General features: G+C 37.2%; 1 protein-coding gene across 2 annotated transcripts in view; it reads left to right on the top strand.

Moving 5' to 3' along the window:
- The window catches only part of Runx1t1 (RUNX1 partner transcriptional co-repressor 1), a 140,770-nt gene that overhangs the window by 15,369 nt on the left and 110,162 nt on the right, over positions 1 to 15,239 (top strand). Inside the window, exon 2 of one of the 2 annotated variants that reach the window (XM_090339053.1) lies at positions 11,545 to 11,717. The exons of the other annotated variant lie outside the window; for it this stretch is intronic. Within the exon in view, the coding sequence (XP_090195179.1) occupies positions 11,630 to 11,717 (88 nt within the window). The 5' untranslated portion in view covers positions 11,545 to 11,629. The remainder of the gene's footprint in view (positions 1 to 11,544; positions 11,718 to 15,239) is intronic. 2 annotated transcript variants of the gene reach the window in all.

Here is a 15,239-nt window from a genome sequence, read left to right as displayed (position 1 = left end):
ACCTTTGGTGATTAGTGGGACATAGGAGCAGAAAAATTATAAATGTCTTGCATATCAGGCCTTTAAACTTCATCTTTCATATTAACCAGATTTCCTAAACTGTGTCTCCTGAGATATTTCAGGGTTGGGCAGTAGCGTCCAGGTTGGAAACAGGCATTTTTGATCCATATTGTTTCTGCTCAAAAGCCAGTTCTGCTTTTGTAATAAATTCCGTTTTCTTTTCTTTTTTCTTTTTTAATAAATTTTCTGGTTGGACTTCTTTTGAATAACAGATACCATTGTAAAGAAAATCAATATACATATATATGTATATGTATATATTCTAGCTCAGAGGAAACCACAGAAATTATGTTCCTGAAAAGTTGGTGCAGAGGGACTTTATGTTGTGGGAGGCCCTGTAGACCATGGTCCATCAAGAAACTTGTTACATACTGCAGAAGGATGAGCAGAGGATTAGTAGAATGAGGAGGAGGAGCCAGATGCAAGAGGCATTGTAGAGGAAAGAAATAAGGAAAGCTTGGATAGAAGGGTGGTTTACAGTGTGGGGAAGACTTAACAAGCAGATTAAGTGTCAAGTGCACTTAGCTAACCAGAACTTTGAAATCACTTAGGGTGTTTGTTTAAGGGCTTGCCCTACTGTTGGCTCATTGACTCTCACCCTCCCCAGAGCCTCCCTTGTTTTTATACCTCGGCCTCAGAGACTCTTGTGGACCAACCTACCTTTAAGGGATAGTGATTAGGCTGTCTAGTGGTAAGTGTTCTTTAAAGGGGTTGTTACATGGAGGATGTATTATTGACTTCTTTGGGTCTTTAGTGTCTTGTAGCTTTTGGCTCCTTGTTTGGATTTCAAATCATTCTGAATTTCCTTTTAGCAGATGTTTTCTGGTTGGGTGAGAATAAAGGATGGTTTGGCAGATGGAGCTCTGGATCCTTATCTTCCCATCTGACCAAAGCAGTCTCTGATAAATGTATGTCATATTTTTTAGACATTTTAGCATTAGGTCGAGGAAAGGAGATAGAAAGGATAGAATGAGTTGTTAAGGTATAGTTGATGAAAGCAGAGGCAGTATTTGGAAACCTGGGCTCCATGCACATAGGGGCTGGGAAGAGTAGTTATTCTAAGAGTTCTTTGAATCTAGATGACTCTTTTGACACATGAATTATATTGTCTGTGGACCACAGACATGATTGTATAATGACATTTTAAAATCTTTAAATGACAAGAATGAATTGTCATCAAAGTATTGGATACCAGTGGCTCACACATGTAATCTTAAGTTACTCGGGAGGCTATGATCTAAGAACCACTATTTAAAGCCAGCCCAGAAGTCTTTGAGACTCTTATCTTCAATTAACCATCAAAAGGCTAGTTGTGGAGGTGTGGCTCAAGTCGTAACCCCCAGCCTTTAGCAGAAAGAATACTCTGAATCTGAGATAAAGCTCTAATATTGACTCTATCTATCTATCTATCTATCTATCTATCTATCTATCTATCTATCTCTAGTAGGAAATTGTCTCTATATATTGTACAATCAACAGATAGTAAGCCAAAATACTATCATAAGTGTGAGATCATACATATTGTTTTAAAACAGAAGCCTCATGAGAGAAAAGTAAAGAAATCCCTTTTATATACTAAAGGGCAGTGTTAAATATTGCACTCTTGTTATTGAATTGTTCACTGTTACTTAACCCTCATTTAAGGGATGTTAGCTAATGATTTAAGAGATTTAGTTAACTTTTGTCAGTGATAAAATCTCCCTGGGTGAGGATATACTTCTTTAAGATGATATAATTGTAAGTTGTTTCGTGTAGTGTAGTGTCACTTAGTTTGAAAACACACTGGTAATTTATTTTTACTTTAGAACTGCAATCAAGTTTGAGGTTTGTGGTTTTGTTAGAGTAGAAATTTTAAGGGTTCATTCCCTTCTGTTGTCATCAACTCTACCCAAAATTAATCATTGACAGTCAAAAAGAACTTTAGCATAAATAATCTATTTTTAATGAATAAGAGCAATTTATTTGTGCTGATAAAGAATCATTCCTGAGATGGTGTTAAGTGAAAAAGGCAAGGAGTTGAAGAATATGTGATTTATGCTGCATTTACATGGAAAAATGCATATAAATTCTAGTTGGGAAATTTGATTAAAAAAAAAAAAACTGATGCTGAAGCTTGCTTTGAGGGAAGGAAGTGGGATCCAGGCACTGCTGGTTGTATTGAGACTTTGATTCTCATGTCCCTTGATGCTAAGTTTCTCTTGTGAACCTACTGGCATGGCTTGTTGCTGAGTTTAAGTTTGCACTGAGCCTGGGCTTGTTGGTGGTGCTATGTCCTTCTGGGAGCCACATTGTTACTCTCTTTGCCAAAAAGTCAGGAATGGTCTGTCGAAGATACTTAGGATCCAAGTGGCTTACCATTTGCTAAGTCTCCTCCCCCCACATTTTTTTTTTTCTAGAAAAAATTTGCTATCAAGGCTAGGGAAACCTCAAAAGGATGACAAGGGGTCATCCTTTATAGTGGCTGGCTTCTTAGAAGCTAACTTACCCACTCTGGCATTGTCTCTTTCTTTCTCTTGGAATCACCCTGTTGTATCTTCTGTCATGTCACTCTAACCATTCTTTTCTTTACCACATTCCAAGTGGTAGAAGCTGAATGGATCTTTTGAGCCTCTGGGAATGGGAATGTTTAAATTCAGATAGTATTTCTGCTTTCCTTAGCTTTTTTTCTTCTTTCAGTCCGCTCTAAGAATCTAGGCTTTATTCTCCCTTTCTATCTGGTTCCTCATTTTTTTTGTTGTTGTTTTGATTTGTTTTGATAGGAACCCAAAACAGGACAACTTCATCTTTTTTTCTTTTTTTCTTTTTTTTTTTGCCAGTTGTGGGGCTTGAACTCAGGGCCTGAGCCCTGTCCTTGGACTTTTTTCCCTCAAGGCTAGAGCTCTACCCTTGATCCACAGCACCACTTCTAGCTTTTTTCTATGTATGTGGTGCCAAGGAATCGAACCCAGGTTTTTGAGCATGCTAGGCAAGCACTCTACACGAGGCCAAACTCCCGGCCTAACTTCATCTTTTTCTCAGCTGTGGCACTTTTGAAGTCTTCATGGCTTCTGTTTCCCAAAGAGACAGTTTGTCACTCTGCTACCTTCCATGAGATTCAGTCTCTGTTAGTTTGTGAATGCCTTGCATGTGAACTTCTAGAGCAGTTAAGGTCTCTATAAGGCCTTATTAGTTATTAAAACTTCTACCTTGAACTCAAGTTATTTATGTAGACTGTCATGAAAACATTTTATAGCCAAGACAAAAAGATACCATCTTTAGCTTCATTCAACAGCATAGCTTTTCCTTTTCATTGCTTTCTACCTTGCTTCATTTTCATTATGCTCCTGTATCACAGAAGGAACGTACTATTTCTGCTGTATTTTGGCTCATATAGTTTATCAACAAAAAACTATCCCCTAATTCAAAATTATAACTTGTGTGTAATTAATCTTAGTTAAGCTGTGGTTTTATTTTACCATTAAATTTTTTTTTTCTGCTCTTGGTCCTAGAGACTAAATCTAGGATCTTTAGCCTTCTACCACTGAGCTAATATTCTCTACCAATATTTTAAAGATTTATTTTGTGGCAGAGTCTATTTCCTAGGTACATCTGTCCTAAAACTTGCAATCTTCCTGCCTCAGCTTCTTAAGCAGATAGGATTGTAGACATGTATTACTAACCTGTTTTTATTTCACTTTTGATCCGTATTTATTCTTCTTTTTCTTTTTGAAGGATGAGTGCCCTGAAGCTGTAAGCACAATTTTAGGTATATAAATATTTACATGAGTTAGAAACTGGACTTATGGCTAAAAGTCATTTTTAACAGGAAATAGTACTGTGGATCAAAGTGGTAGAGCGCTGTCTTTGAGGTGAAGAGCTCAGGGACAGTGCCCAGGCCCAGAGTTCAAGCCCTAGGACCGACAAAAAAAAAGTTATTTTATTAGCTCCCAACTTTCTCCAGTAAGATGCTTGCTAGTTATTCTTCAGATGCTCCACTTTCTTCCTCCTTTTTTTGTTCTGTATCTGCTTTCTAATCAGATGCTCGAGCTGACGAGGAAATCCTCCCTATCTTCTATCCTTTCTGATACTGTGGGATTTCAAGTGCCCCAACTATCTGATGAACCAACATCAAAGTTAGAGATGGCACTAGACAGTAAGACATGGCCCTTTAGTATGCCAAGATTTTGAAGTGGGGACAAAGACTCACTGTTTCTCCTTCAGGTAATATTCCCATGTGAACAGACCATTTCAGAAGGGCAAGCTTAAATTACTTAAGAAAAGTAGGTTGATTTTGGATAGATCATAATGTTGGAAGGCCTTAATAGATAGCTCATAAATGTTGGAAGTTGACTTACTGTCTTATTTAATACTTATTTGGGAATGAGCTCATTTTGGAAGTTACTTCTTGAAGTCTATTCCCTTGATCAAAGGGACTCAGTAGGAGTGATGGGTAGTGTCTGACTTTCTTAGTTCAAGGTTTTACCATTCTTCATCACTTAGAAACTTCCCTAGGAGAAGTGCCATGCCACCCACATTGCAGGAATGAATTATACTAAGGTGAAAATGGAAAACTCTCAGAAGACTCACATTTGATTTAATTGGTGACATTTCCTTGTTTTTCATTCTATATAGAGACATTATTATTCTGTATATCTAAATAGAGCTATAGTTTGACATGCAAAACAAAACAAAACAAAATGATCAAGAGCTTACATTGCATTTAAAAAACAATGATTGGGGCCAGGCTCTGGTGGCTCATACCTATGATCTGGGATTCATGGTTCAAAGCCAGCTAGGGCAGGGAAATTCATGAAACTCTTATCTCCATTTAACCACCAGAAAGCCAAAGTGTCCCTGTGGCTCAAAGTGATAGAACTCTAACCTTGGGTAAAAGAGTTCAGAGGCATCTCACAGGATCACAGTTCAAGCCCCATGACTAACACACCACCACCAGCAAAAGGATTGATTAGGGTACACAAATGGCACAAATTTGGGAGTTTTTTGAGGCACACAGAGAGGAGACAAATAGCATAGGGAAGGAAAGAGAAAGAGGAGTGGTGTGAATGGGGAAGGAGGGAGGTTGGGAGGTAGAAGAGAGGAAAAAGAAAGGAGAGGGAGATGGGAAGAGGGAAAAAGGGAAAAGAAGGAGGGAGAGAGAGAGGGTGGTGTAAAGGGGGTTAAGGTGGAGAAGAGGGAAAGGGGAGGGGGATAGCAGAGGGGGGAAGGAGAACAGACATAAGATTGAGGGAGAGGGGTGGAAGAGAAAGAGATAGAGGGAGAGAAAAAGAGAGAGGCACCAGCTGATAGAGAGCAGCTGCAGCCAGACCATGTTTGCAGCTGGACAGTTGTAGTAGCCCCTTGAGATGTGTGACCATCAACCATAAATGCAGATACTTCCAAAGACTCATTTTTCTTTTATGTGAAAGTTGCCAGCATGGAACAGATGCCTTTATTTGGAAAAAGCAGTGGTTGGAAATAATTGGTTCTCTCTTCTTTTATTCCCTAGAGATGGTCTTTTGCAGATGAAATTAGATGAGGGGAAATAAATTAAATCATGATACATTCATTCATAGTATTCTTTTTCTTTGTCACTCCAAAGTGTTTTAGGACCTGCAGCTTAATATCCTATATTTTTAATTTTTATTGGCAGATTATAGATGCTTTATTTTTCTCACAATTAATACTGAAATGAATTTCAGAAAGGAAGAAAAATCTAAGTAAGACATTCTGAGCAGTGGCTTTTGTTTTGTTTTATTACTTGGATTCAAAATGATAAAGCAAGTAGTACCACTGCCCTAACATCAAATGATAAGAACAGACCACACTGGATAAAATAATTTTTACAGTAAGATAGTCATTTTGAAAAGTATTATCTTTTATTTTTCACATCATCTTGCTATATTAGGCATTATTATCTTAATTTAGAGTTGAAATGAAGAGTCAAGGGGTTAAGTGACTGGTTCATGGTTAAATAGCCGGCAGGTGTCTGAACCAGCATGGGTATGCAAGCAGTGCACTTCTAAATAGTCAGTGTAAGCAGGCCACACTTTATTTCTTTAAAAATTAAATTCAGTCTGTAATAGGAGATATTTAAGAGCTTTCTATCCTTTACTATTGTCTTGTTGGGCCATTTTGAGCTGCTGGCTCCTGCAAGACAGAGGTCCTACTTTCTCCCTTAGTATTTATTTAGTCCAGCTTTGTCCTGCTTTACTGAATAAGTCTTTGTTGAACTTTTGATGAATAAAAATATAAGTAAATAAGTAAACAAATGCCTGATTGTTAGCTCATTGGTCATATTCTCATTGATCATCACCCTCCCACTAAATTAACCTGGGTGTGCAGTCACAAAGACCCTAAGTCTATAAGGCAGAACTTTTTCTGTCCACTAAAGCAAACTGATTGGAAAAAACAACTAAGCCAAAGGAAAACAAATTATCCCACAAGATAAGAGACTTCATGAAGAGATGGATCCGGCTATCAATTTGTTCCTTAAGAATAATTATAGTGGGGTTTTAAAATAATGTCCCAGGAACATAAGATAAAGAGGTTTCCATACCAGACCATTTGCAATTCAGTGATCATTTATTTCCTTGTTTACCAGTTGCACATTGAGTTGATGGTCTTAGTGTGTCAGGCATTATGCTGGGTGCTTGGGTGTGAGCATTATGGATGTACATGGCTGTTCCTTTTGTCCCAGGAAATGCATAAATGAGATGGATGAGTCTGGGGTTGGAGTGTGATGACAAGATGTGGTCTGTTTTTGCACAGAGCCAACTATTGCAGTTACTGGATAAGTCTATGCAGAAAAACTACTAGAGAGAACTTATACCTTAGTGGTTGTATGTTAGGTTTTTGCTTTTGTTGTTGTTGGTTTTTTCTTATGACATATTTTTGAGAGAACTAACTGAAAGTGGGAAGGACTTATTTTGGCTCACAATTTTGGCAGGTTCATTCCATGGTTGGCTGGATGCATTACTGTGGGCCTGTAGTGAGGCAAGATACCAAGCTGATGGAACCATGGGGAGGAGAATTCTTACTTCCTGTTGACCAATAAGGAGAAATAGAGAGGATGGGGCTGGACTGCTAGGTTTCCTGCTTTAGCTTTTAGTTCTGCCAGACCCCACTCTACTGGATAGCACCAGTAGAGTGCTACTCTTCAGTAGCTGTCCAGAGTATCAGCCATCTCTGTAAACATCCTCAAAGACATGCCTGGAAAGTATGTTTTACTAACCTCCTAGGCTTCTCTCAGTGCAATCAGGCTGAGCTGAGGTTAACTATCACACATTGTATGGACAAGTGCAGTAGTTTCCAGCCACAGTATGCTTCCTTCTATTCCATGTGAGAGAAAGCTTTGGTCTCACCACTCCAGTGATTCTCACACTGGCTGGTATTTGTACTGCGTAGGTGAGAATGGGTGAACAACATCTGACAGGTTAGCAAACCTGATATAGATCAAAAGTACTATTATAATTAAAGAAAAGCCTGTGGTCTTTACAAGACTCAGGCAAAGATTTGTGAAAGTCATCAGATTTTAATTGGACCATTGTGACATTCTCATGAAGTGGGATTCTTTTAATTTGGATTACTGCTGTATGCCAAGTTCAATTCCAAGTATGTAGGTAAGAGTAATGCATGAAGCAGATAAGACCTCCTCTCTCATAAAGCTTACAGTTTGAGGGTTGAACAAGCAGACAGATAGATATTAAAGAAGCCAAGGAGATTTCATATGATCATATAACATGAAATCTGTTAAATAAAATTGCAAAAAGCAATGCTGAAATGATAGGATGGCGGTGATGGGCCATTTTGTTCTAATGGTTGGGATAGCCATCTTTGAGTGAGCCTTGAACTGAAATCTGAGTGTTGAGAAGGAGCTGGCCATCCTGGGGAGTGATGGATAAGAGGCAGCATTGGATCAGGACATTTATTCAGTGAAGAGCTGTCTGTATCATGAGGGCCTGGTTGGGATGAATGCTGGAAACTGTATGTCGGTGGCAAGTTATGAAGGATCTGAAAGGTCAGAACAGAACCAGAATAAGGACCGTCTGTTTCCATGTGTGTATGTGCAGGGGGTGAGTTATTAGAGGCCAGGAGAAGAATCTGAGTAAGTCCTGGTACCTTAAGGAAGCTTGTGAAATTCAGGGTCTGGTATTTCGTTCACATGACCAGTGATAGAAACAGCCCAAAACATAATGTCCTAGTTGTTTCCTGTTACGAGTTGGTTAGAGTGAGTAGTGCTGAAGTGAAACTGTCATGGTACTTGGTCAACCTCTCCTTTAAATTGTGGTAGTGGTAGGGAGAGGATGTCACAGGATAATTACCTTCTGAGATCATGAAACTTTGACAAAGATAAGCTATCACCTAATGCCAGGGACTAAACTTCTATGGTCATATTTCTAAGTCAGATATGATGACACAGGTCGATTCTTTTCTATTCTTTCCTTTTATTAGTTAGCCGTAATTTTCCTCAAAACCAAAAAACAAATCATAGTTTTTGTTAATGTAAACAGATGCTTTTACTCTATAATTTTTGTCTGTGTGTATATGAAGAAGGGAAAGAGGAAAAATTAGAGTGCAGTTCTGATTCAATCCAGATTGGTCCAAAGAGGTGTGTTAAAATGTTCATTTGGGCATAACTGTGTATTATTTACTAAAGGAAAAACTGCCCCAAATGTTGTAGTATTTTCTAGAGAAAGGCGTTTAGGCAGCAAAAGGATTCCTGGCAGTGATTGAGAAGTCTAGTAATGGGCAACTGCACTTGATCTCTTTTGAGGTTGATTCTGATGTGTGTAGTCTTTACATCCTATTAAATTTTTGAAAGATAAACTGATACAAGAAAGATCTGCCAAGGCCAGCAACTCTTCCTTTTAAAACCTTGGCTCAGTGTTCAAATTGAAGGGATGGGGGAGTGAGATAAAAGCATTATAAATATGAGGTTAACTGAATTCAAATAGAAGGTTCTCTCAAGTTATTGCATTCCTCAGAAAATAAATACACTGCGCATATGGTTAAGATTGATCAAAAAAGTATTCTGTATGCCAGTGATTACATTCCCATCTGTGATTAAGGTTTTCTGTCTGCATCTGGTTTTCACATTATATTTCTGTAACAAGAATCCTTTATATAGCAGAGTTCACTTTCTGTATTTTCTATTAGCTGCAGCTTGAACTACTGCACGGATCGCAGATTTACACATGTGGTTTTCATTACTTCATACCATTGAGAAAAAGTAATATTTGTTTGGGAATGTATGTTTTCCACAATTTCCATGGTAATACAACATGTTGAGCCTTTTTAATAACGCTCTCGTAGAACGACAAATTGTTTGAGGCACTCTCTTCTTGATGGAGTTTAGCTATTAAACTGTTCTTAGTTCATAGCTTCCTTATAATGAGGTTTTTACAAATTTGAGAGCTGAGGATCTGAACAGAGCAATGATTAAAGAGAGAAAAATTTTAATGCGATTTACATGTGGTGTCAATGTAAGTGTGAACTAGATGCCACAAATATTTGAACAATGTACTTCATAGTGTTCGTTACAATCACTGATTTTATTAGTATTTCATGTTGGAAGGATGTATCATATGTGGGATGATAGGCCAAAACCCAAAGAATAGCTTGTAATTGATTGTGAAGTAATGTTTCCTCTATAAAAGTTAAGTGTGTGTAAATGGGCATCATCATCAAGGGTATCTTTAGGTTTACACTGGATATTTTTCTAATGTGTATTTGTATGCCAAATGGTCAATTAAGACTTTGTAAGCATGTGCATTTAAGGTACTTCGTGGCATTATATTCATGCCAACTTCCTTCTCATCAGACTATACTGTTAAAATAGATACTGTAAGAGAAGTGAAGGCCTGAAACAGTATATTCTATGATGACTGGTCTTTTTCTGAAGTAATTGTCTCTTAAGGGAAGTTTGTCCATGTGGTCATTGTATGTGCCTCAACATTGAGATTTTTGTTAATAAACTGAAAATATGCTATTGAGAAGTCATGAGTGTGTGTGTGTGGGGGACTACTAGTGTGGCTTCCACCATTTCATTTGCTCAGTGGAGGTTATTAACTGTGTCTCTACATGGGCCTGATCCCTTCTATCAGGCTGTCTGGTATCTTGTGGATGATTGATAAAGCCCCAAGTATTATATATCATGACTGAACCTAAAACAACTGTTCATCTTCTTTTTATTTGCTTAGCTACTATTTATTAAATGGGCCATTGGGTAATAACAGAAATGTGTGAAAAGTGATATCCATCCTTCAGAAATAATCCTATTTAACATTAGGTTATAAGTACCTCCAATTTCTTTATTTACGTCCCTTCCCCATCCTTGGTCTTTAAATATTTTGTGTTAATATATCTTGGATACTTTCTAACTGAAATATTTTCATTAATTAATGAAGTTGTGAGGTTCCATAGTAAACCAAATATTTCCCAAGTTTTGCATAATTGACTTAATGGTCATTGTTGAGTTTTAAGACAATTCCCCACTAAAAATATGGAACTGAATCTTTCTTACTTGGTATTGGTTCAATTTTTTATCATCACAGAGAGTAGAGTGCCATATAATATAAAGGATGTTGATTTTTAAAAATAGAATCTGCTTGTTTTATGTCCATTAGATGGAGCTGTTTAAATTACTAAGAATTAATTTGGTCTCAATAATAATATCAATCTTACGAATACTTGTTTGGAGATTGGTTTTATAAATATAGGTTGTATATATGTATACATGATATGAATACAGGTTCTATGGCATTTATTAATTCCTGACATTATATGCATGTAATTGTACTAAGTTCTTATGTCTCACAGACCATAAGAATTAAATAACAGCACTGTGTTGTTGTCATTCATAGTATTATTGTTGGTAATAGTAGGATAGGTGTTGAGTGAACTCTGTACTAACATTTATGGTGGAATAAAGAAATGAATTTGAAACCTGCTAAATTAAGTAAGAATAATGAGAAAATTTGGATGCTCTAGAGAAAACAAGCTCATTGATTTGGTAAAATATACTTTACCACTGCTACCTAATAATGTCCACATTGATGTTTCAGAGCAATGAAACAATGTAGATAGTGCTTTGTTTTGAAATACAGTAAAACTTATTGAATTCCATACAGTAAAAGTATACAATATCCAAAGAGTTTTCTAAACAAACAATACTGGATGCAAGTGGTGACACTGCTTAAGAGCCTTGCTGAGTGGAATAAGATATTGAATTGAAACCCCTTTGTACTATCCATTAAAGATAAGTTGTTAAAAATTAAAAATACTATGTGGCAGATTAATTTCTTTAACTGAAGCACGTGAAAACTAGCATTGTCTTACAGTATGAATATGCTTTAAAACCAATTTCTAAAATTGAGAGGAATGTGCATTTGTTTGTTAAAGCAAACAAAGCTGGCCTAGTATTATCTCGTATTATAAGTAGGTGGGTGTGCTGCTTCAGCCTGGTTGTGATATATGCATTTTTTTTCCCTTTGTTGTTGTCAATAGAAAAGATTGATCTCTGGGCTGGTGAACATAATCTCTGTCCCAGTCAGAAAAGGAGAGAGGAAATTAGCAGAGCGATTGGTGGAGAATGATATCTGTCAAAAGAAACACTTGGAGAGCACTGAGTTTAGTAATAGGTGACTGCCGGAAAAAGGGAAGCTTTGAATATTGTCAAGGTAAGGAACAGACAAATACTTTGATTTTTGCCATTTGCTTACATATCAGAAAAAAATCAATCTATTATTTTTCTCCAATAAATGATTATTGTGAAGATTTTTCTTTTCTATATTCTGGTGCTTGTTGATAGTTTCCATTGTGTGTTTTAACTGTGTATGTTTGCACTCTTTGGTTGTGGGACTGGGTGGTGATCAATCTGGCAATGGGAACTGTTTGATAGTTCTGAGTCTAAAGATATCAAATGATCAAGAGCCATTTTTTTTAACCTTCATCTCATGCTGCTTCTTGCCATGTTTGTAATACATCTGCTATAAACTGAGCAGTACTTGGAGTTAAAGAGTAAAAGTTATGCCATGGTTTCTGTGTTTATTGTAATGAGGAGAGGGTATTTGCTGAAACAGTTTGTTGACTAAAAGTGCTTTGCAATTTATTATTTTTTCTGATCATTTTGCTAAGATTTTAGGTGAATGCCATTTCCTATGCAGACTATGTCTTCATATCTAAATATAGCTTCTTTATCTCTAGACATATTTAAGAAAAGTGCTCACATTAGGAAAAGTATATGCTCCTTTGGCAGGAGACTTTTGCGAGACCGAAACATTTAACAATTAAGAGATTCCCTATATTACATGGTTGTGAAGTTAATGGCTCTGCTAGTCAGTTTTGTTCCAGGTTTAGCAGAGAATGGACTTGTGGGAAAGCAACAGTGAATGCGGGAAAACTCAGCTAAGATAAAGTTGATAATCAACACAAATGTTGTGTGATTCTGGTTGGCACTCTAGCGATGTAAAAGGATTTGAAGTTTGGGATTGCCTGCCTGACTTGGTGGAAAGGGGTAGATGTTTTGGAAATATTACTGTTGGTGTGCATCCCTCAACACTCCTTGTAGTTCCTACAAATACTTCCTTGTCTTGTCTTAGAGGTCCCCAGGAAAGATTTTTATTTATTTTTTATTTGTTTGCTTTGACTTTATTTGAGACCAGGTCTTTCTGTATATCCCAAGCTGCCTTTGAATTCGGATCCTGCTGCCTTAGACTTTGGAATGCTGAGATTAAAAAAAGTTTTTTACATGTGTAATGCCACTGCTGGGTTGTTTCCTCTTCCATTTAAGATCAGAAAAAAAAAACAAACAAACAAACAGTGATTCCCTGTAGAAATTGCACACTCCTTTGTGGAAATCTTAATTTTGATTTGGTTTCTGCATCTGCATTTTCATCCATTTCCATTTCATGTAGTGGAATTATGTATAATTAGTGAGAAACAGGGAAAAGAGAGCAAGAAATACACTTGTCTTATGTAATGAAGATAATGTTTCACCTTTGCCTCTATCTTCTGATTGTGTGTGCTATAATTACTAAAAATTAATGATTCCATCATTCAAATCTTGGTTTGGATTTCTCTATGAAAGACTGAAGAAATCTTCAATAGTCTTGCATAGAGGAAAAGAAAGGTGGACATATTGTGTCTTAAAGGAAACAAAATAACATAAGGACAATTGCCCACACTTGTGGATTATTTTATTATGATCTTCCATCAGAAGAAAGTAGCTGTTTCAAAGCAAAAGTATTTGCTTTCTGCTTTCCTTTTCTCTGTAGAGGTTCAGATTACAATTGGAAAAGGATATTGTTTCAAAATGTGAGCACACATTGAAAGCAAAAAAAAAACATGGCAGGAATGGGACCTACATCTTAACACAACAGTGTATGTGTTATATAATATGCAAATACTGAGCCCATAGCATCATACAGCACAAATACCATATTTTCTTCTGACATTTCTTCCCCTCCTCATATACGTGTGTGCGTGTGTGTGTGTGTGTGTGTGTGTGTGTGTGTGTGTGATATTTGTGTTGCCCTACTTTAGAACTTTTGAGTTACATTAAAAAATTTATATCTAATTAATTTTTCTTCTTTGTAATAATAATGAGTGTATTGAAATGTAGGGATCAGGGAGGAACCGAAATTACATACTTTAAATTTGCAAGCACCTGGAATCCATTGGGTTCCTGAAGATGTCATCTGGAAGGAGACAAAGGGAAGAATTACCAGCTGCAGAGCTGGCGCTGTGGTTGAGAAAAGCTTGAGGAGGCACCACAGAGTCTGGTCTGGCTGTTGAGTTTGAGGAAGAGAGTAGTTCTAGGGGTTGGCATGCCATAGCCTGGGGGAAATTATCCAGAGGCATTGACACAACTTGAGTAGAAGCTAGTAAAGGCAAAATGCATGTTTTGCTTTGTTATGTTTAGCCTTTCTTTTTTCTTTTTTCTTTTTTTTTTTTGCCATTTCTGAGCTTAAGCTCAGGGCTTAAGCATTATCCTTGGATTTTTCTGAAAGCTAGAACTCTACCACTTGAGCCTCAGTACCTCTTCTGGCTTTTTTCTATATATGTGGTACCAAGGAATTGAACCCCAGTCTTCGTACATTCTAGGCAAATACTCTACCACGAGGCCAAACTCCCAGCCCCTGTTATGTTTAGTTTTTGTACTTTGGGTGAACACCAAGAACTTGGTCAAGCAAAGCTTCTGCTCCACTTCTAAACCATGTCCAGAAATATGTACTGATTGGTCCTTCAGCATTCCTGTCTCATAAGGTGTGCTGTTGTAAGTACAAGGTGAGTTGGGATTCCCAGAAACTGTTGTCTGGCTTGAGAAATTTGTTCTTAAAAAAAATCATTAAGGAAACTTTGAAGAAGGATCCAATATTTGATATATTAAAAAATAAAAATCTGCTGGGTGCTGGTGGCTCATGTGTATAATTCTAGCTACACAGGAGGCTAAGATCTGAAGAATGGATTTGAAGGCAGCTAAGACAGAAAAGCTCATCTTATCTCCAGTTAAGCACCCAAGCACTCCAAAAGTTGGAAAGTGGAACTGTGGTTCAAATGGTGGAACACTAACCTCAAGCAAAAATGCTCAGAGATAGCCCTGAGTTCAGGCCTCAGGACTGGCATGGAACAAATAAATAGATAAAAATTCACTGACTGTGGTGTTACTAATTGTAACCTTAGCACTCAGCAGGCTGAGATAGGAGAATTGAGAATTTGAAGCTACTCTGGGCCACATACCAAGACTCCTTATCAAAACCCAGTAAATACACGGAAAATAAAAATCCATTGGCTTTCAAAAAAATGTGAGAATGGCAGGGAAACTGGTTGCAAAGTGGTGTGTGTTTGTGTTCCTGCATGTGGAATGATATATGTAAGTATTACTAATTTTTCCATGTTGTATAGCTTTCAAAATTTATATTGTGTTATGGTGTACAGAGTGGTTTAAACAATGATCACAGATAGTTCAGTGTGTGTGTGTGTGTGTGTGTGTGTGTGTGTGTGTGTCTTGTTATAGTAACAAAAGAGGAAAATTATTTTCTTAAGTAAAACTGCTGTTTGTAGAGAGTGTCTGCATTTATCTTTGGGTTTTCTTGGTCATGTTTGAGGGGTCTGATAGCATTAATGGGCTTTACCCCACATGGAGCTTGGAGCTTATTGTAACACTGCACACCGATCCCAGGTCAGTGTGATGCGTGAAA

The sequence above is a fragment of the Megascapheus bottae genome, chromosome 9 (assembly GCF_031878675.1).
Source record: "Megascapheus bottae isolate mThoBot1 chromosome 9, mThoBot2.hap1, whole genome shotgun sequence".
NCBI classification, from domain to species: Eukaryota; Metazoa; Chordata; class Mammalia; order Rodentia; family Geomyidae; genus Megascapheus; species Megascapheus bottae.
Note: the sequence above shows the minus strand (reverse complement) of the source record. Positions and strands in the feature narration are given on the sequence as shown.